The 23,282-nt window shown below is 34.4% G+C and overlaps 1 protein-coding gene across 6 annotated transcripts in view; it reads right to left on the reverse strand.

The window, feature by feature from the left end:
- Positions 1-23,282, reverse strand: part of MEF2A (myocyte enhancer factor 2A) — a 172,703-nt gene that overhangs the window by 92,086 nt on the left and 57,335 nt on the right. For all 6 annotated transcript variants that reach the window (XM_087428864.1, XM_087428863.1, XM_087428869.1 and 3 more), the window contains exon 3: positions 9,711-9,902. In XM_087428864.1, coding sequence (XP_087284990.1) covers positions 9,711-9,764 — 54 coding nt within the window. In that variant the 5' untranslated portion in view covers positions 9,765-9,902. The remainder of the gene's footprint in view (positions 1-9,710; positions 9,903-23,282) is intronic.

Here is a 23,282-nt window from a genome sequence, read left to right on the forward strand (position 1 = left end):
TTGAGACTGTCTCTATTTTACCTTAAAACATATATATATATTTTTTTACTCTCTCCATTTCTTTTTAAAGTATATGAGGATGTCTGCCTCTAAGTAAGATGGAGTAATTGGTGGAAGACCAAAGAACCCACTGACATCAACTAGAGAAACAGGATAAAATACAATAAATATCTGTTAGTTGCTGCTGAAGCAAGAAGGGCTGAAGATGCCAAGATTCTAGAGGAGTGAGAACCTTTAAGACATGAAAGGGTGTTCTGCAGTTGCTTTTCCCCCACAGGCATTTACTGATTCTGGGTACGGTACAGAGAGACTAAGAATCTAGCCTTTGTTTGGGCAGTGGGTTGCTGCTGAAAGAGAGAGAGTTTTTGTCTTGGGGGTTGAAGCCACAAAACTGAAGACTCCAGGGGCCTACATACCAGTGACAAGGGAGGGGTAGAAACTGAAGTGATCACTCTGAGGCTGCATAGGGGAGGAGGCTAAAGAACTGAAAAAAGCAGAAAGCCTCAAAAAAGCAGAGCAGTTTTCTGTAATCTTCCTATGCTGAGAAGACAAGGTTTCAAATTTAAGAAATGCCCCAAGGACTGGGTCCAGTGAACACTCTGAGATCAATGTTGAAAGCCTTGGAGGACTACTCCCTAAGGTAGCCTCCTTGAAGGATTACCAAAAGCTCCCCAAAACTGCAACCTAGAGGCAGGCCCAGTGGCATAATGGATGGGTTTGCGTGCTCTGCTTTGGTAGCCCGGGGTTTGCGGATTCCGACACCAGGCACAGACCTATGCACTGCTCATCAAGCCACACTGTGGCAGCATCCCAGACACAAGACAGAGGAAGATTGGCACGGAAGTTAGCTCAGGGACCATATTCCTCACCAGAAAAAAAAAAAAAAAAAACAAAAAACCCTGCAACCTAGCCTCCACTCAGGTCAATTCCTAATTGGTCAAAGATATTCAGTACCTAATTTCAATGGCTAAGAGGAAAGGGTAAACCATTTCTACAGGAAGGTAACAATATGGAATATCTAGAATATCTCAAATACAATGTCTGACCACTCATAAAAAACTACTAGACGTGTCAAAAGAAAGGACTATAAAATCAAAAACAAAGGGAAAAAGGGATCAGATATAGACCCACAGGTAATCCAGATATAGAAGTTAGCAGACCAGGACTCTATGATTAATATTTTCAAAAAAATAGTGGAAAATATGCAGAAAATACATGAAAAGATGGGCCATTTCACCAGAGAATTGAAATCTGTAAAAACAAAAATCAAAAAGAAATTTTAGAATTGAAAACACCAGAAATTAAGAACTTACTAGCTTGTTTTAAGAGCTAATTTTTTAAAAGCAGGGAAAGGATTACTAGAACACCAAAAACAGATTACTTACTACAAAACAGGACACAAGAAACTAACATTCAAACTAAAGGACATAAAAAAAAGAATAAAAATAACAGGGAGAAAAAAGCATAAGAAATATATAGGACAGGGCCAGCCCCGTGGCTTAGCGGTTAAGTGCGTGCGCTCCGCTGCTGGCGGCCCGGGTTCGGATCCCGGGTGTGCACAACGCACCGCTTCTCCGGCCATACTGAGGCCACGTCCCACATACAGCAACTAGAAGGATGTGCAGCTATGACATACAACTATCTACTGGGGCTTTGGGGGGAAAAAAATAAATAAATAAAATCTTTAAAAGAAATATATAGGACATAGTTAAAAGGTCCAAGTTACATGTAATTGGAATCCCAGAGAAGAAAAGAATGGAGTATAAGCAATATTTGAAGACACACACCCCTAGGTACATCACAATAAAAAAAACTTACTACCAAAGAAAAAGTAAAAATCTTAAAAGAACCAGAGCAAAAAAGACACATTATCTTCAAAAAAAGAAGACTGAAAACTGTCCTCTCCACAGAAATGATAAAAAATGAAAGACAGCTGCTTCAAAGTATTAAGAGACTATAACTGACAATCTAGAGTTCTATAACCAATGAAAATAGCTTTCAGAATGAACATGATACAACTCAATAAAAAAATAATTGGGCAAAGGATTAGAATAGATATTTCTCCAAAGAAGGTTTACAATGTCCAATGAGAATATGAAAAGATGCTCAGCATAGTCATTAGGGAAAAGCAAATCAAAACAATGAGATACCAGTTCACACCCACTAGGATGACTATAGACAAAAAGGCAAGCAATAACAAGTGTTAGCACAGATAAGGAAAAACTGGAACCCTCATATATTGCTGGTAGAATGCAAAATGGTGCAGCCGACTTTGGCAAACAGGCTGGCAGTTCCTCAAAATGCTACACTTAGGGGGCCAGCCCAGTAGTGCAGCAGTTATGTGCGTGTGCTCCGCTTCAGCAGCCCAGGGTTCGCAGGTTCAGATCCTGCGTGCTCACTGACACATCACTTGTCAAGCCATGCTGTGGCAGCGTCTCATATAAAGTTGAGGAAGATGGGCATGGATGTTAGCCCAGGTCCAATCTTCCTCAGCAAAAAAGAGGAGGACTGGCATCGGATGTTAGCTCAGGGCTGATCTTACTCACCAAAAAAAAAAAAAAAAATGCTACACTTAGAGGTACCACATGGTCTAGCAATTCCACACCTAGGTATATGTCCAAGGGAAATGAAAACATATATTTACACAAAAATGTGTATATGAATGCGCAAAACAGCATTATTCATAATAGTCGACAAGTGGGAACAATCCATTCATCAACTGATGAATGGGTAAACAAATGTGGTATATTCATATAATGAAATATTATTCAGTCACAAAAAGGAACGAAGTACTGACACATGCTACAACATGGATGAACCACGAAAACACTATGATAAGCAAGAGAAGCCAGTTACGAAAGATCACATATTGTGTGATTTCATTTATACGAAATGTCCAGAATAAGCAAATCTATAGAGACAGAAAACAGATTAGTGGTTGCCTACAGCTGGGTGTACAGTATGCAGAAGCAGGGAATGGACAGTGACTGCTAATGAATATGGGGTTTCTTTTAGGGGTGATAAAAATATTCTGGAAGCAGCTAGTGATGACAGTTGTACTACTGTGTGAATATAGTAAAAAAGCACTGAATTGTACATTTTAAATGAGTGGATTGTATGGTATGCGAATTATATCTCAATAAAGTTGTTTTTCAAAGGGTGGTAAACAAAGACGTGTTCAAACGAAGATAAACAAACACCTGCTTAAAAAGAACTATGATTATATGATGGGATAAAAAGCTGAAGTCTTAGAAGAGATTTGCCCTAAATATAAGAATAACCAAAGGCTGAAGTAAGAAGATAGAAGAAGATATACCATGCAAACACTAAGAAAAAGAAAGCTGATATAAGGTATACCAAAACAGAACAAAGTCAGCTTTAAGGCAGACATTATCACTTATGATGAAAAAAGGACATTTCATAATGCTAAAGGAGCCAATCACCAAGAACATATCACAAGCTTAAATTTATATGCAACTCATAACATAGCTCCAAAACGCATAAAGTAAAACCTAAAACAACTAAAAGAGAAAGAGACATATCCACAATCTTAGCCCAAGACATAATACAGCCCTAGATTATCTATCAGTAGTTGACAGAACAAGCAGTCAAATAATCAAAAAAGTACAAAAGATCCGAAAAACACAATTAAGCACCTAATCTAATTCTCTCTCCCCTGCCCCAGCGCCTCACATACACACATCACTGTAACCAACGTGGTCTTTCAAGTGCAAATGGAACACTTAACAAAACTAACCAAAAGCTGGGTCCTAAAGCAAGCCTCAACACATTTCAAACAACAGTCATTTGGAGTTAAGTTCTCTGCACATATCAGAATCAAGCTAAAAATCGATAACAAAAAAATCTCTAATTTCTTAGAAATTTAGCAATACATTCCTAAATAATGAATGGGTTTAAAAAGAAATACCCGTATAAATTTGAAAATATTCTCAATAGAATAATAATGAAGATAGAAAATACTAAAACTGGTGAGACAGTTAAGTCGCTGCCTACAGGGGAAAATGTAGTTCTATATGAATTTGTTAGGAAAAAAAGGAAGGCTGAAAAGTCAATTACTTAAGCTTCCATCTGAAGAAATGTAAAAGAACCACTGTCCAAAAGCAGAAGAAAGGTAATATCAAGAAAAAGCAGAAATAAATGAAATTTAAAACAACTATATAATAAAGACACCAAACTTAAAAAAGTTCATTCTTTGAAAGGGTTCAAAACACTGATACACTCTCAGCAAGACTAACCAAAAAAAGGACATAAAGTAACAATATAAGGAAGGGGAAATAGAATATAAAAAGAGAGTATGAGCAACATGAAGAAAATAAGAGCATATAAACCAGTCTTCAATAACACTGACAATTTAAATAAAATAGGCAAAGTCCTTGAAAAGCCCAACTTAGCCAATTGACAGAAAAAGTAGAAAAATCTAAATCACTCTTTATTAAAGAAATTAAATATTTAAAAAAATTTTCACACAGTAAACTCCAAGTACAAATAGATTTACCAGTCAAGTTTTCCAAGTATTTAAAGAAGAAATATACTATTATAGAAACTTCTCCAGAGAACAAAGAAAGAACACTTCCCAACTTGTTTTATAAGGCCAGCATAACCTGGCATAATGTAACAATGACATTACAAGAGAAAAAAATTACAGACAAATTTCACCTACACACACTTTCAAAAATTCAAAATGTAATATGAGCAAATCAAATCAAGTGATGTATAGTCATCTCTTGGTATCCACGGGGAGACTGGTTCCAGGACCCCCATGGATACCCAAATCTGCAAACGCTCAAGTCTCTTATATAAAATTGTGTAGTATTTGCATATAACCTATACACATCTTCTCGTATACTTTAAATCATCTCTTGATTACTTATAATACTTGATACAATGTAAACGCTATGTAAATAGTTGTTACACTGTATTGTTTACGGAATGACAAGGGAAAAAAGTCTGTACATGTTCAATACAGTCACAACCATCACAGGCATTTTGATCCATGGCTGGTTGAATCCGCAGATGCGGAACCTGCGAACATGAAGCCGACTGTATATAAAAAGGATAATACATCACAAACAAGGTTTATTTCAAGAACGATACTTTAACTTTTGAAAATCAACCAATACAATGTACCACATTAAAGAATACAAGGAAGAATAATACCATAGAATCATCTAAATAAATGCAGGAAAAAGCATTTGATAAAATTCAATACCAATTCAGGATAAGAACTAGCAGCATTAGAAATAGCAGGAAACTTTCTCATTCTGATAAAGAGTATATTTAAAAAACATTCTCAGTAAATATCACAATTAATGGTCAAATATTGAATGTTTTTTCTCAAAGGGCGAGAATGAGACAAGGATGCCCACTACCTCCACTTTTATTCAACATTGTACTGGAGGTCCTAGCTAATAGAATACAACAAGATAATGTAATAAAAGTTAAAGGATTTTAAAAAGAAAAAATAAATCCATCACTGTTCACAGACAATGTAATTGTTTACTTAGAAAATCAAAAAGAATGCACATATAAACTACTAGAAATAAGTAAATTTAGCAAGGTTGCTGGACACAAAGTCAATATAAAAAAAGTGAACTATACTTTTATATACCTAGCAACAATCATATAGGAAATAAAATTGGGGAAAAATGTAATAATACTAAAACAAATCCAGTACATAAGAATAAATGTAACAAAAAGTGTGTAAGACCTATACATTGAAAACCATTAGACGTTATGGAAAGAATTAATGAAAACCAAATGAAAGGTAAACATATTCATGGATTACAAGACTTATAATATTGTAAAGATTTCAGTTCTCCCTAAATCAATCCATACATCCAATGGAAAAAAATCTAAATTCTAGTTAAGTTTTTTTGGTTTGTTTTTCTGGGTGAACACTGACACTTGGCTTCATTTGGAAATGAAAAAGAGCAAGAATAGCTCCTCAGCCCTGCAGAATATAATAGTAGACAACTTTCACTACCAGATGTTAAACTATAATAATTAAAATAGTGTAGAATTGAGCAAGGATATAAAATAGACAAATGAAACAAAATAGAAAACCAGCCCCACACATATATGGTTACTTGATTCATGACAAGGCAACCCTGTCATGCAATGGAGAAAGGATGGTTTTTGCAATAAATTGTACTGGGTCAACTAAATATTCAAGTGGAAAGCAACAAATCTTGACCCCTACATCCCAAACCACATGCACAAATAAATTTCAAATGTATAATAGATCTAAAACATGAAAGGTAAAACAATAGAAGAAAGCATAGAAGAATATCTTCATGATATATAAGGTAAAGATTTCTTAAACATAACACAAAGAGCATTAGCCATAAAGGTAAAAAAAAAAAAAAAAGGTAAACTGGACATTAAAATAATGTTATTCATAAATAAAAAAGATTAAGGAAGTGAAAAAGCAAGCCATGTTGTGAGAGAAGATATTTGTAACACATATAATGTACAAAACACTCAGATTATATATAGACTATATATTAATTAATAAGAGAAAGACAGGCAGGCAACCCATTAGGAAAAGAAGTGAAGAGATAAGTCACAAAAGAAGATATCTAAATGGCCAATAAAAATATGAAAAGGTGATCAACTTCATCAGACATCATGGAAACTTAAAATTAAAACGTTACTATTGTTCACCTACCAGAACGCTCAAAATGAAAAGGACAATCAATAGCTAGTACTGGTGAAGATTTAGAGCAGCTGGAACTCTCACACACTGCCAGCACAGTGTAAATTATAAATTAGTACAAACACTTTAGAAAACCCTTTGTCAATTGCTATTAAAGCCAATGATATGTATACTCTATTACTTAGCAACTGTACACCTAGGTATATACCCAAGTATTCATGTATACCAGAAAACATATGCAAGAACATTCAAAGCAGCACTCTTCATAATAGGCCCAAAGTAGAAAACAACTCAAAGGTCGATTTACAACAGAATAAATGAATATATACATTAATTGTGTTCTGGTCACACAAGGGAATATTATACATCAATGAAAATGCACAAAATATATCTACATACATATCTACATGCACCAATAACATTGATGAATTTCACAAACATAATCTTGTGCAAAAGAACATGTGCTGTTCATGTAAATTCAACAACAAGCATAATTAACCTAGAGCGTTAGAAGTCAGGTTAATGACCTTCCTTGGAACAGGGTGATAATGACTGGGAAACAGGACAAGGAGTGTTTCTGGGGTATGCTGGCTACATAACCATATTCTTTTTGAAAAAATTCACTGAGGCACACATTCAGGATTTGTGGGCTTTTCTTTACATTATACTTTAATACAAACTTTATTTTTTAAAAAGAAGTTGTATTAGACCAAGAAGGACAAACACCAAGTTTCACCAGAAGCTTCCAAATGGAAGTGAACTGAAAGCTTCCAAGTGAAATGAAGCAGCTCTTTAAGCGCAGAATAGTGTCACCCCCAAGTGACATTTTCATTCGCTGTTTCAATGACTTGAAGTGTGATTTTATCTTTATTAGCTCAAAAACTCTAGTAATCCAAAACTCTATTTGCTATTACCTCCTTCAGTAACTGCTCCTGAACTACCCCATCACCAGAGATTGCTAGTTCTTTCCATAAACCCTCCCATCATCTAAGCTTACTTCTATTTGCCATATACTTAAATCTCCTATGTAGGCTGTATATTTTTAATGAGTTCCCAGTACCTAACACAGTCTCTCGGATATAGTAGGTATTCATATTTGGATCAATAAATGATCTCTCTTTTCTTCTGCATTGAAACAGTTTTTCACCTCTTAATGAAAGAATAATGAAACTTTTAACTCAGAACCCACAAATTCAAAAGTCAGTAAAATTAAGATACTCTTTTAGTTTATAACAAATTGTGCCTGTGCCTAATCTAACCTGAAAAGGAAACTGCCCACCACCTCTTCTATATCTTTTCTGCATTCTTTGCCAAAACTCATCTGAGGAGAATTTCAGATACCCTTGCCCCATTTGGCAGCTTGGAAAGAAGCTGACTTGGCAGGTAAATTTAAGGTAGGAACAGGCTAAGCTAATTCTAGTTGCTGAGCTATAGTGGCAAGCTCCATCTTTTTAACAAGGTCAATTCTCTAACTTAAAAGTTCCATTACACAGCCACTTACCTATTCCTAGCTCCCCTTTCCCTCTAAACATGTGGCGTCCTTTCCACTGGTAGATCCAGCCTCTCTATGCTCAATTTAAACATAACTCTCTGTGGGATAATGAGAGCTCAGGAGATCTTATGTGCTTTGCTACTTGTCTGCTTGTGTTATTCCCTAATAAACCCTATTTTACATTTATACTGCATGTGTTCATGAAGCAAGTCCCCATGCTTCTTCTACATGTCACAATCTTCAGATGTGTGAAGGAAAATTTACTTGCAACCTTGCTTAGTATCATTCCTTTGCAATGATGGAATGGTTATTTTATCAGTCTTCCCCATTTTATCAACCTTCATCATACTATGTGAGCCTTACACTTTAGCTAAGGAATCTTCACGAGCTGAAACAAGGGCCCTCTTCAATTCAGTCTATCAGCAACACTAATCACTCCCACTAACTTCTCTACCAGATGCTCAGTTAAGTTTTGTCTCCAATTACATCCATAATACCAGGTGAACTACTACTCAGACTTTGCAGAACACATCTTCAGTACCGTTCTGTTCCTGGTAAGCTTCTAGATACCAGCTGTTCTCGAAACATTTCCTGATATGCAGCCTTTCCAGAGACAGCATCTCTCCCTCCTGCATATGCTTAATAGTTTATTTACAATATTCTATAAAATTATTTTTCTTTCTTTCCTTTAAACCAAGGGGTTGGCAAACTTTTTCTTAAAGGGCCAGAGAGTAAAGATTTTAGGCCTATGGGCCATATAGTCTCTGGGGCAACTACTCAACTATGTTGTAACGGGAAAGCAGCCACACACAATATGTGAAAAAAAATGGGCATGGCAGTGTTATAATAATGTTTTATTTATACAAACAGGCAGCCAGCCTATGGACCATAGTTTGCCAGCTCCTGCTCTAAACTCGTACAACTTCTGGTCTTCATGTATCAGTATCATCATAATTATCCTGAATTTTTAAGAGTGTACTGACACTGGTACTCAAAATTAAGTTCTATATATTTTATCAATTAAAGCTGAGATATATACATAAATGTTTAGAAATATTTGTGATGATAAGAGCTGTAAAAAAATTCTCATTATTTGTTGGTTAACCAGAAAGCTTAACTGACCAGAAGACATTCACTGATAACTGTAGATAACTAAGGTATCACCTAATTATGAAAACAGAGGTGATAATTTAAAATAATAATCAATATATAGAAAACTAACAAACAATCAAATGTACAGAACACTAAATAATGATAACTCCACACAATAAATGGTAGTGGTGGAACTGCAGTGATTTTACTTCTCTTTTTGCCTATATTTTCTATAATTAACATATATGATGCTTGTAATAAGAAAAAAAAGTTTCTTTAAAGCACGTGATAAAAAGCCAAAAGTTTCTGATTGCTAAAATTTTTTATTTTAGTCTCGAAATAAAAATATTTAGACTTGAAATTAAAGAAAAATTCAACCATTCTATCCTGTGCTCCTTTTTAAAAAAATATTTACATCAATTAAATAGATAAATTAAAATTTTCATTTACCTGTCGGTTCCTTTCATCCATTATGCGTGTGATTTGTATTTTCTTCCGCCCCATTTTCAGTCACCTTTCCTTTCTTATATTCCAAATATTTAATTCAAAAATTAATTTTCTTCAATACCCTAATGCATCGTACACAGCTTCTATTATTTCAGCTTCTAGTCCAAGGGCTACAGCTGAAATTTTCTATAAGATCTAAAAGAAAACACAAATTAGAAAATTTAAGTTCTATAAGTTTGCAAACAATGAAATGTTATACAAATTTCAAACCTGCTTTATGCTGTACATACACAGCATTATTAGCTGAAATTTCTGGTTTTATAAAATTAGTAAGTAAGTTGAAGCCATATCTCTTGAATCTTTTTGTGCCTCTAGTTCTGGCTGAAAGAGTGCAGTTACAACCTTTGAGTTTTTCTCAATGCGTGTAATTAGAGCAACAACAAGAGCCAACACTTATTGAGATTTTTCTAGGTGTCAGGCACTTTTCTAAGTATTTGATATGTCTTAACTCATTCAACCCTAACCGCGATCTTCTGAGTTAGTTAAAATTATCATCTCCGTTTTATAAATAGGGATACTAAGGCACAGAGAAATTAAGTAATGTGTCCAAGGTCACAGTAAGGGGCAGAGCTTATGAAGTCAGGGAGACTGGCTCCAGCACTTCTCCTCTTGAACATTACAGACTATCCTTAAAAGCTTCTGATGGCCTCCATGTCAAAGGATGAACTAATAAACTGTGGATAGCCCCAATTTACTTCAAATTCTTCCTGCAAATTGCCCTAGCCGCCAGAAAAATAACTATTTGTCTATCTACAAAGACACTATATGCTTTCATTATAATGTACACTTGAATGAAATACTATTCCTTTAGCCATTTAATGAACTCCTCCATATCAGTTCGAATGTCATCTCCCTGATGAAGCCAAGACCAATTCCTCTCGGTAGAATAAACCACAGCACCTTACTTCGTGAGTATGTGTGTATAAATTCCAAGTCCATTTTCCTCTGAGACTGTGAATCCTTCAAGAACGAGGATTTTTAATTCCATTTATCTCTATAATAAAATGACTGGTGATGATATAAATCTGCCATGCTCTGAATGACAATTGTGTCAAAAACCTAGTGCTTTCAAAACTTACGTAATAAAATATTTACAGAGGAATGGGGGACAAATGCTAAAACATTCACAATAAATTCTCAGGGGAATTTTACTGAAGTATTCTTAAAATTCTATATGTATATCTACAAAACTTCAATTGTACTGTGCAAATCCAGTGTCTGATTAAATCTGGCTTTTGTTCAAAAGCAATGAGCTTTTCAATTCTTATCACTACCATCATTATCATCAGCATGCATTTCTTACATACCTTCTCTCATTCATTCTTTTATTTCATTCATGCAAACATTAACTGATCATCTATTAACAACTGGTAATGTATTAATTGATCACCTACTTGCAAAAAATGTACTTCCAAACACTGAACTAGGTGCACGGGATAAAATGGTCAAGAAAAAAAGGCATGAATTCTGATCTCACAGAGTTCAGAGTCTAGTAGGGGAAAACAGACATTAATCAAACCATCATATAAATGACTTTGTACAATTCAAAGCTGAAAAGTTCATTTAACTGACCTAAATTCATGGGTCAGAGAAGGCTTCCCTGAGAACATGCCTCATACTCAAATATGACGGTGTACACACTAGGCAGAGAGAATAGCATGTGCAAAAGCCCTGTGACAAGAGGAAGCATGGAACATTAGAGGAACTGAAAGATGGCTAGTCACTGGAGGGAACTAATCAAACAAGCAGCTGTGCTGTAGAATGCTTCTGTTTTCTCAATAGACTGCAACATAAGCAATAGAAGTTGGCTTACCCCAAATCATGTTCCCTAACAGATCACATTGTATCTAATTCCTGTTATAAAAAAAGTAGGTGTAACTTACTTGCACTGTAGTAAGATAACTATTCATGCATTTCACTGCAGAGATATTACACTAACGCCTAAAAGGTATATGCACTGTATTATCTTGTATAATTTGAAAAATTCTGAATTCTAGAACATATCCGAGTACTTTGCTTTTTCTTTTTTTTTTCTGAGGAAGATCAGCCCTGAGCTAACATCCGTGCTAATCTTCCTCTTTTTGCTGAGGAAGACCAGCTCTCAGCTAACATCTATTGCCAATCTTCCTCCTTTTTTCCCCCAAAGCCCCAGGGGATAGTTGTATGTCATAGTTGCACATCCTTCTAGTTGCTGTATGTGGGATGCGGCCTCAGCATGGCCGGAGAAGCGGTGCGTCAGTGTGCGCCGGGGATCCAAACCTGGGCCTCCAGTAGCGGAGCGCGCGCACTTAACCACTAAACCACGGGGCCAGCCCGTGAGTACTTTGCTTTTGACGATGATGCAGTAGGTTGCTTCAAACCAACCTTCCCCTGAGAACAACTAGAAAAGCAAAACAAAAGGTAATCTGTCTAAAACTACTAGATAACTTTCAAGACAGTGAGAATTTGCAGGGCTGAGATCTGAAAGAAACAGGTGAAACCAGACTTTAGACTCATTTTTCCCCTAGAGTCATTTGTAGATTCTTAAAACACCGGCTGAGAGGCTGAGAAGCTAAGCTGAGCTTTCAAGAGATCTATGGGTGGGGGCATAAAAATTAATTTAGGGCCTGCCCCAGTAAACACACCAGGAATCTGGAGGGAATCCAAAAGACTACACCCTAGGTATAAAGGTAAACCAGAAACAGACCAGGCGACACAAGAAGGGAAGTACAGCGTCAGATCACCTCAATCCCCGATTAGATTAAGGTAATCTGGGCTACCTAGTGTCATTAGCCTAGCTGCACACTAGTAAAATCTCAAAAGATTTTAGCAAAAGTAAATCTTATCAGCAAAAAGATATCACCTAGAAATTCAAATTATAATTTTTCACTTAAAAAGTCTAAAAATAAAAAACCAGTCAAGACCTGACTGAAAACCAAGACTTAAAAATGGCAACAGAATCGCTTCTCAGCCTTTGGCTAAATTTAAGTGTCGTATCTGTTCTTATCAGCTTAAAAATGGCAATTGAAATAGACCCAGAGTAATCCAGATAACAGTGTTATCAGAAAAGGGCTTTAAAATAAGCAATATGTTCAAAGAATTAAAAAACAAAGAATTTTAGCAGATAATGCTAAAAATATGGAAAATATAGAATTGAAAAATACAATTTTGAAAACAGAAATTAAGACATCGATGAATGAGTTTAACAATAGGTCAGATATAGCTGAAGAAATAATCAATGACCAAAAAGATAGGAAAGAAGAAACTACTCACAGTGAAGCCCAAAAGACACAAGAATGGGAAATACAGCAAAGAGTGTGAAAAAATTATGAAACATGAAGAAAAGATCAAAAATACATGTAATTGGAGTCCCAGAAAGGAAAGAGAGAAGATATGGGGAAGAAGAAATATTTAAAGACATAATAGTTAAAAACTTTAAAAAAACTGATCAACGACATCAAGCCACAGATTCAAAAAGATCTACAAGCCTCCAAGCAAAAAAGAAAACCACACTTAGACACAGCAAAGTAAAGGGGAAAAGGGGAAGGTAGAGAGAAAGAGAAACAGACAGACATAGAGAGATCTTAAAAGCAGCCAGAAAAATAAAAAAAAGATTAACTTTAAGAACAACAGTAAGATTTATAGCTAACTTCTTTACATAACTAAGCCAGAAGACAATGAAATGATATCCTCAAAGTGCTGGGAGCAGGGGAAATGCCAAACTAGAATTCTATATCCAGCAAAAAATACCCTTCAGAAATGAGAATTACCCGAAAAATACCCTTCAGAAATACAGAATTTTATATCCGGCAAAAAATACCCTTCAGAAATGAGGCCAAAATAGACATTTTTAGTCAAACAGAAATACAGAATTTGTTACCAGGAAACACTAAAGGGACTACTTCAAGTAGAAGGAAGAAAAGGATCCCAGACACAGCTTGGATATGCACACAAAAAATGAAGTACAATGAACAGGGTAAATATGTGAGTAACTCTAAATCAATACTGACTAAATAAAATAGTAACAATACTTTGTGGAATTTAAAATACTAAAATACACAACAATAATAGTACATAATTGTGGAGAGTAGTAAATGAAGTTAAAGTGTTCTAAAATCCTTTAATTGACTAGGAAATGAAAAAAGTACTCATGTACTTTAGACTTCAATAAGTCAAAGATGCATTGGTAATCTCTGGGGTACCCACTGCAAGAACAATAAAAGTATATACAGCTAAAATGCTAATAGAGGAGGAAAAAATGGATTAATAAATCATCCAAATTGGATTTAAAAAAACAAAACTCAATTATATGATGATTACAGAGGATATATCTTAAACACAAGGATAGAGAAAGAATGAAAGTAAAAGCAAGGAGAAAGATACACTATGTAAAACACAAACCAAAAGAAAGCTTATGTGGCTATACTTTTCATAGTCAACCGTAATGTATGAGATAGATACACAGAGATACATGGAATGAGATAAAATGGGAGATTTCATTACAATAAAAGTTCAAATCACCAGGCAGATACAGCAATTTTAAATGTGAATGCACCTAACAACACTAAAAGTCAGGAATCTGTTCCTGAAAATCAGATATTCAGTGCAAAACTCTAATCAGGAGCTTATTTTCCACTATTTTAAACAGAAAATATTATGTTACATAACAACTCATAATGCCCAACAATTTCTCTTTTAAAATTTAACTAAAACAATAAAATGTCCATTTATCATGGTTAGGATTTAAAATGCTTACTACATGACTTCATATGCAATAACTTTCTCACTAGCTTTGCTTCCTTCTCTACAATTGAACACTTTCTCAACACTTTTTGTGCATTCTAGAAATCTAGGCAAACTTAAGGCCAAATATGAAAGGCAATTAGAAACTTATTCAAGACAAACACACATGGCAGATAATAGCTCAAAGGCTTATAATATTGTACCATCTTTCTTATCGCCAGCAACATCAGAGATGCACATTCCCTCTTCTGACACTCAGCACATGCTTCAAAATGTCTATATGTGATTTTAATGTTCTACAAATTGCATTTGGAATATAATTTGTGATTTTTCCCATACACCAGTTTGTTAAAATATTGTATTGAATTTTGCAGGTGTAAAAATATACTTTTTCTAAATAAACTTCAGCTAAGAAACAAGGATGTGCCCTATATATAAAGCCAACACCAAAAGAACTAAGCAAAGTCCATGATTCTAGCAAGTTGACTTTAACAGAGTTTTCTCAGTAACTGATGGAACAAGCACACCAAAACAAGAAACAGAGCAGAAGAAAGAGAAAAAGATTTGAACTTTACAATTAACAACCTAACTGACATACAGAACACTACACCTAACAATTGCAGAAAATACGTTCTTTCTAAGTGCATAAAAAACATTTACCAAAAGTGACCACATGCTGGACCATAAACTAAGCGTTAACAAATTTCAAAGGACAGACATGTTTCTCTGACCTCAGACAAATTAAGCTATGAATTAATAACAACAATATACCTAGAAAACCCTTATATATATGAAAATTAAGCCATAAACTTCTAAATAACCCATGGGTCAAAGAAGAAATCACAGTGAAAATTAGAAAATATTTTGAATGGAATGCTATTAAAAATACTTCATATCAAAAATGTATGGGATGCTGCTAAAACCATGCTTAAGACGGAAATTTATAGCTTTAAAATACATACATGGGGCAAGGTCAAAAACCAATGTTCTAAGCAACCATCTGAAACAGTTACAAAAAGAACAAATTAAACTCAAAAACAAATGAAGAAATAAAGGTAAGAGCAAAAAGTAATGAAATATAAAGCAAACATACAACAGAGATCAACAAAGCCAAAAGTTAGTTCTTTGGAAGGACTAATAAAAAATTAAGTCCCTAAAAGATAACAGAGAAAAAAAAAAAGAAATAATCCAAAACATATCTGGCCTCAAAGGTCTTAGATAAAGGAATATGGACTTGTTATTCTTAACTGTCCTATACACATATTTATCACAGGAAGACTAATACAAATAACCAACAAGTATCTGACAGTACAGTAAATTATTTATAACGAAATTAAATTGGCATGTATAACTAACCAGCACTTCCTATATTTCCAGCTTACACACTCTAATAACCTAATTGCAACAATCTTTTAACCCCTCCAGGTCCTACAATTTATTAAGCCTACCACGTTTTCACTGTCCCTCACCCACTTTGTGTTTCTTATAGTTCCTCCTTATCCATTTTAATTTTCATATACCCTCACTCCCTTGGCCCCTGCTCTCCCTCCTCCTCCCATTTCCGGGAAAAACCCCACCCCTTGGGCGAGCCCCGTGGCTTAGTGGTTAAGTGCGCGCGCTCCGCTACTGGGGGCCCGGGGTTCGGATCCCGGGTGTGCACCGACGCACCACTTCTCCGGCCATGCTGAGGCTGCGTCCCACATACAGCAACTAGAAGGATGTGCAACTATGACATACAACTATCTACTGGGGCTTTGGGAGAAAGAAAAAAAAAAAAAAGGAAGAGGATTGGCAATAGATGTTAGCTGAGAGCTGATCTTCCTCAGCAAAAGGAGGAGGATTAGCACGGATGTTAGCTCAGGCCTGATCTTCCTCACAAAAACAAACAAACAAACAAACCTACCCCTGAGGGCCTGTTCCCATGTAGCTGAATCTGGCAAGACAATAAACAACCATGCTAACCAGGCTAATTAATGTGACTAAGATCATGAACTCAAACCTTAAATATTCCCTTCATACTGCCCAGCAAGCTTCCATTTTCCAATTTATATTCCAATTTAAATTCCAATTTATATTTATGTTATATTCGCTCTCCTCATATCTCCAACACTCATCCCTCATCCTCACCTTCAGCTCATGACCTTGCTACTTAGTCTACTGACAGAAAAAAAAAAGCAATCAGAAGACAAGCTCCTCGCATTCCTGCCATCACAACTATCAACCCATCAGCATCTATCTCACATACTCTGCCTTCCTTCCTGTTCAGGTCTTGACTCCAGCAATTCTTCCTTTCTTGCAACTTCAAAATTTCCTTCTATACTGGAACCTTCCCATTGGTAAAAAAAATTAAAATAAAAGATGTTATTATTTCACTTACCTAAAACAAAACACAGAAAACAAAAAATGTTTTCATCCTGAGAGAAATTTAAAATATACTAAATAATAAACAAATTCATGTTTGCAGATTCTCAGAAGTTTCAATTGTGTAAAGATGTCAATTCTCCCCAAATTAATCTAGAGGTAAGATGCAATCTTAATCAAAATACCAACAGGTTTCCTTTTACTGTATGCAGGAACTGACAAGATTATTCTAAAATTCATTTGGAAATACAAAGGTACAAGGTAGCTAAGGCTACCTTGAAGGATAAAGCCAAGACACACACACCATCATTTATCAGACTTATTTTAAAGCTATAGATAGTAATTACGATGACGTGATTTTGCCACAGGGACAAACTCAAAGCTAACAGAAGGAAGGAAATAATTAAGATTAGAAGAGAGATAAATAGAGAAGAGAAAAACAAAAGGAAAAAAAAAAAATCAACAAAACCATTAACTGGTTTTCCAAAAGGTTTAAAAAACTGAGGAAACCTTTAGCTTAGATGGACTAAGAAAGAGAGAAGACTCAACTAAAATCAGAAATGAAAGTGGGGACATTACTACTAATTCTACAGAAATAAATATTGTAAGATAGTACTATGAACAACAGTATGCCAACAAATGGGATAACCTAGATAAAACAGACAAATTCCTAGAACACAAAACCTACCAACACTTAATCAAAAAGAAATAGAAAAGTGGAATAAACCTATAACCAGTAAGCAGATTGAATTAGTAATCAAAAACCTCCTGACAAAGAAAAGTACTTGACCTGATGGCTTCACTGGTGAGTTCTACCAAACATTTAAAGAACTAACACCAATCCTTCTCAAACCCTTCCCCAAGGAAGAGAAGAAACACTTCCTAACTCATTCTATGAGATCAGCATGGCCCTGACACCAAAACCAGACAGAGACACTACAAGAAAACTACAGATCAATATCCCTTATGAACACTGATGCAAAGTCTTGAACAAAATACTAGAAAACCAAATTCAGCAGCATATTAAAAGAATTATACATCATGACCAAGTAGGATTTATTCCTGGAATGCAAGGATCATTCAACATACTAAAATTAATATGATATACCACACTTAGAAAATCAGGAGAAAAAGCCACATGGTCATCTCAAGCGATGCAGAAAAAGAATCTGACAAAATACAATACCCTTTTATGATAAAAACAACCAACTAGGAATAGAAGGAAAATACCTCAACATAATAAAAGTCATATAAGGAAATCCTACAGCTTACACCATTCTCAATGGTGAAAGACTGAAAGCTCTTCCTCTAACAAGACAAGGATGACTGGTTTCACCACTGCTATTAAATAATGTAGTGGAAGTGCTAGCCAGAGCAATTAAGCAAGAAAAAAATAAAACGCATCCAAATTGGAAAGGGAGAAGTATAATTATCTCTGCAGATGACATGATCTTATACGTAGAATCCCCTAAAGATTCCCCTAAAGACTGCATAAAGACGTTAGAACTAATAAACAAATTCATCACAATAGTAGGATACAAATTAACACACAAAAATCAGCTGCATTTCTATACACTGAACAGTCGGAAATAAGAAAATAATTCCATTACAATAGCATCAAAAAGAATAAAATACTCAGGAATTAACTTAGTCAAGGAGGTGAAATACTCGTACATTGAAAACTAAAATACATCAATAAAAGAAATTAAAGATGACACAATAAATAGAAAGACATCCCATGTTCACAGACTGAAAGACTTAATGTTGTTAACATGTTAGTATCACCCAAAGTAATCTACAAGTTCAATGCAATCCTTATCAAAATACCAATGATGATTTTTGCAGAAATAGGAAAATCCATCCTAAAATTCATTTGGAATCTCAAGGGACTCCAAATAGCCAAAACAATCTTGAAAAAGAAGAACAAAGCTGGAGGACTCACACTCCCTAATGTCAAAATTTTCTACAAAGCTACAGAAATCAAAATAGTATGGTACTGGCATAAAAACTAGACACATAGACCAATGGAATAGAACAGAGTGCCCAGAAATAAAACCATGCATATGGTCCAATGTCAAAAAGTGTCAATGGACACTATCAACAGATAAAATAGCAACCCATAGACTAGGAGAAAATAATTGCAAATCACATACATGATACGAAATTAATATCTAGCATACATAAAGAACTCCTAAAACTCAACAACCAAAAATAAACAACCTTATTTTAAAAAGAGGCAAAAGACTTGAATAGACATTTCTCCAAAGAAGATATCAAATGCCCAATGAGCACATGAAAAGATGGTCAACATCACTAAGCATTAGACAAACGCAAATCAAAACCACAATGAAACACCACTTCACACCCATAAGGATGGCTATTATCAAAACAAACAAACAAGAAAAGAAGCCCAGAAAACAACAGACGTCAATGTGAATGTGGAGAAATTGGAATCCTTGTGCAATTTTCGGGAATGTGAAATGGTACAGTTGCTGTGGAAAACAGTATGGCAGTTACTCAAAAAGTTAATAGGGGCTGGACCCATGGTGTAGTGGTTGGGTCCAATGCACTCTGCTTTAGTGGCCCAGGTTCACTGGTTCTGATCCCGGGAGTGGACCTACGCCACTCATCAAGCCATGCTGTGGTGGCAACCCACATAGAAAAAAAATAATAAAGGAAGACTGGCACAGACATTAACTCAGGGCTAATCTTCCTCAAGAAAAAAAGAGGAAGACTGGCAAAGATGTTAGGTCAGAGTGAATCTTCCTCACTGAAAAAAAAAAAAAAGGTAAATATAGAATTACCATTTGATCCAACAATTCCACTTCTAGGTATATAGGCAAAAGAACTGAAAAGCAAGGACTTGAATAACATACTGTATACACCAGTGTTCACAGGAGCATTATTCACAATAGTCAAAAGGCAGAAACCATCCAATGGAATATTTTTCAGCCTTAAAACAAGAAATCCTATCACATGCTACAATATGGATGAACCTTGAAAATATTACGCTAAGCAAAATAAGCCAGTCATAGAAGGGTAAATACCATATAATTCCACTTATATGAGGGACCTAAAGTAGTCAAATTCGTAGAGACAGAAAGTAAAACGGTAGTTGTCAGGGATGGGAGGGAGGGAGGGAGGGAGGAATGGGAAGTTACTGTTTAATGGGTAGAGTTTCAATATGGGATGATGAAAAAGTTCTGGAGATGGATGGTGGTGATCACTGCACACCAATGTGAATTTACTTAATGCCACTGGACTGCACACTTAAAAATGGTTAAAATGGTAAATACTATGTTATGTATATTTTAACACAACTTAAAAAAAAATAAATACTCAAAAAAAAGTATGTATACACCTTTAAAATAATTACAGGATTCAGATTTTATTAATTCAAGCTAACCACTAACTCTTTGGGTCAAATGAGTACTGATTTTTCTATATGATAAAGCTAAAGGAATTTTAATGGAAATGGCAATATTTAAAACCTACCTTTAGAACTAAAACTTATCTTTAGCAAACATAAATGGGTGTTTTTCCCAAAGAGAAAGTAATATATCTTATCCTAGGGAGAAAAAAAAGAATCTAATTAAATCCCAAGGCCTGTATCTTTATTCAGGCAACACTAACACAGTAAAAAATTAGTTTAAACTGAATTCTCAGTTAACTGAAATTTGTCTTATATGTCATTGTTTTAAAATCAGGAACTAGATGTAAGAAAAGATTCCCAATATGGGCTCTGCTGTCTTAATTTAAGAGATATCATAGAATCTAGCAGCTGATTCAGACCAATTCATACTAACACTAATCGCCGATGTTTAGTCTTTTTAAATCAATTTTGTTTACTGTTTTAAAGAACCCTATTGCTTAAATAAATATTTTAAGAGTATGGACTTTAAACAGAGGGTGAACTTTACTTTTTAAACTTGGCCCTTATTAAATAAACACCAATCTTTGCACTCATCAGCAGAACACTCCCTTTTGATGATTCTGACAAATCAATTGTGTACTAAATTTTTTCAAAAGCTACTAAAATAAACTTGGTAAAAAAAAAGTAACTACGTGCAATCAACAACTGAACCCTTTTAATAAACATGTATATATCAAGAGGAAATCTTTAATGATTCATTACTTCTTTAAGAGGGGAACCTAGGCATTCAATTTTGGACATACTAACTTGAGATGGTCATGGACTGCATAACTGGAAATGTCAAATAGGAAACTAGATATAAGACTCAGACATTAGAGCTAAAAATATGCTTTTGAGAGTCTTGGGCATAGAGATAATATTAATGTTGTGGGAAACAATGTGCTCACCTAGGGATAAAATGCAAAATGAAAAGAGAACAAAAGCCCCAAGGAACAAAACATTATTGTTGCAAACGACAAACAGCCCAAACTATCATCTAGACGTAAGGTTTTTAAACAATTTGGCCAACAATAAAAAAAAATTCAAAAAGATATCTGACTTTCAGCTTCCCTTGAAAAATACATTCTGTTTTCAAGAATTTATTCTAAGGAAATAAGACAAGGACAAAAATTATAAGTAAATGAATGTGCATCCCAGTGCAATCAAAATAGTGAAAACATTGAGGGAAAAATACTACACAAGCATACAGGGACGACCTGTCTATATAATATTGTAGCTATTAAAAAGGTCAAACATTTTATAACAAATGTTCACAATGTATTGTTGTGGGCAGAAAATATATAATTCTAATATTGCTTTTATAAATTCTGTAGACAGAGATGTGCACAGACAAAAGATGGCACCGTATATTCATGCTATCAAAATTAATAACTTGTGGACAGTTTTTAAAGATTATTTTCATTTTATTTTTCTAAAATAAACACCATTGTTGTGATAAGAAAAAAAGTTATTACAAACAACAAAAACTAATGGCTACTTTTAAAATTAAGAAGAAAAAAAAAATCCTGCAAGCCAGAAAGCATGAACTTAAAACATTACTGAAATGTTCCTTCTACTTTAGCATTTTGTGCAATTTCCAGTTACTCTTTCTTCACAATTGGGAATGCTTGGAATTTCAAAGCATTATCTGCCTGAGAAGGTCTATTACAAGTTGAGTGAGAAATCCTGGATGCTAGCCCTAAACATGTCACTAAACTAGTTGCATGACCTTTAGTACTGACAATTTCTAATTAAAAGTAACTGTTTTATAAACAGGAAAATTGAAATTACACACATTGTATGTACGACACGAGGCTAGAATAAAATCCTATACATTTGCAAATATTTGAGGGAAAGTGATTCATTATTACTACTAACAATTGTATTTCCAAGCATGGTATAACATGTTATTAATATTTATGATCAAAAAATAAAATCAGTACTTTATCTACTGTGTGCCTGCTATTTCACATATTTACTTCCCTTGAAACATATTAATACCTTTTTCTGAATATACAATAGAAATCAGGAAAAAAATTAAATGGAAAATATTATCTTGTAATTAATTTCCAATAATTGAATGTCAAGTTGGTATCTAAGGTTATACCTTTTTTTAAATATAAAAAAGCAAACTAAACATGAAATAGATAAAAGTACTAATCTATATATTATATATACTAATATTAGTATATATAATATACTATAATATTATGTAATGATACAATATATATTAGTATATATAATTACTCATTAGACTAATAGTCATCCAATATACATAATATATAATATATGTAATATAATATATGGTGTTTAAATTTACATATAGTTTATATGTAGTTTAATTTTTTTTCCTTAAGCTTAGTAAATATTCTTATTTGATTTCTTCCTTTTTCTGTAAATACCCTAACAATGAAAAGAAGGGGGAGGAAGAGCGCCGAGTCCACACTGTTCCAGGATCTGTTTTAATCTAAACCTTTTTCTTCACCAAACTTCAATCAAGCTGCTTGAAAAAGGGTAGAATCCTATAAATTTCAAATTCCCTTAGAAATCTTCTTGTATTGTAACCCCTCCTCCTTCTGCAAAGAAGAAACTGAAATCCATGGAGAAAGGTGAAGCACCCAAAATCTCAGTTAGTTCAAACAGCCAGGAACTTTTCTACTATAACACAGTAGTTGTTCCTTTAACTTTAGTAATTCATGTACTAACTTCTCAATCTTTCTCCTAACTATGTACCACTCTGCACACTATTTACCTCATTTTCTTTACATCAATTTCCTTTTTTACTTTAATACTGCATTTAAATATAAAACTTTATTAATTACTGCTGTAACAGAAAAATTAGTATAACTTGCCACAAATGGAAGATAGTCTTGTCTTAAAAATAATGAAAACATAATTATATATGAGGTAAAATGGGAGCAATTAAATATAATGTTGATATGTATATGTGTATGTGTGTATCATGGCATTATTACTTAGAGTTTCCACAATTATATGGTAAACATATATGTAATATATAA

Source organism: Ceratotherium simum, chromosome 3 (assembly GCF_057802395.1).
Source record: "Ceratotherium simum simum isolate JZ-2026a chromosome 3, ASM5780239v1, whole genome shotgun sequence".
NCBI classification, from domain to species: domain Eukaryota; kingdom Metazoa; phylum Chordata; class Mammalia; order Perissodactyla; family Rhinocerotidae; genus Ceratotherium; species Ceratotherium simum.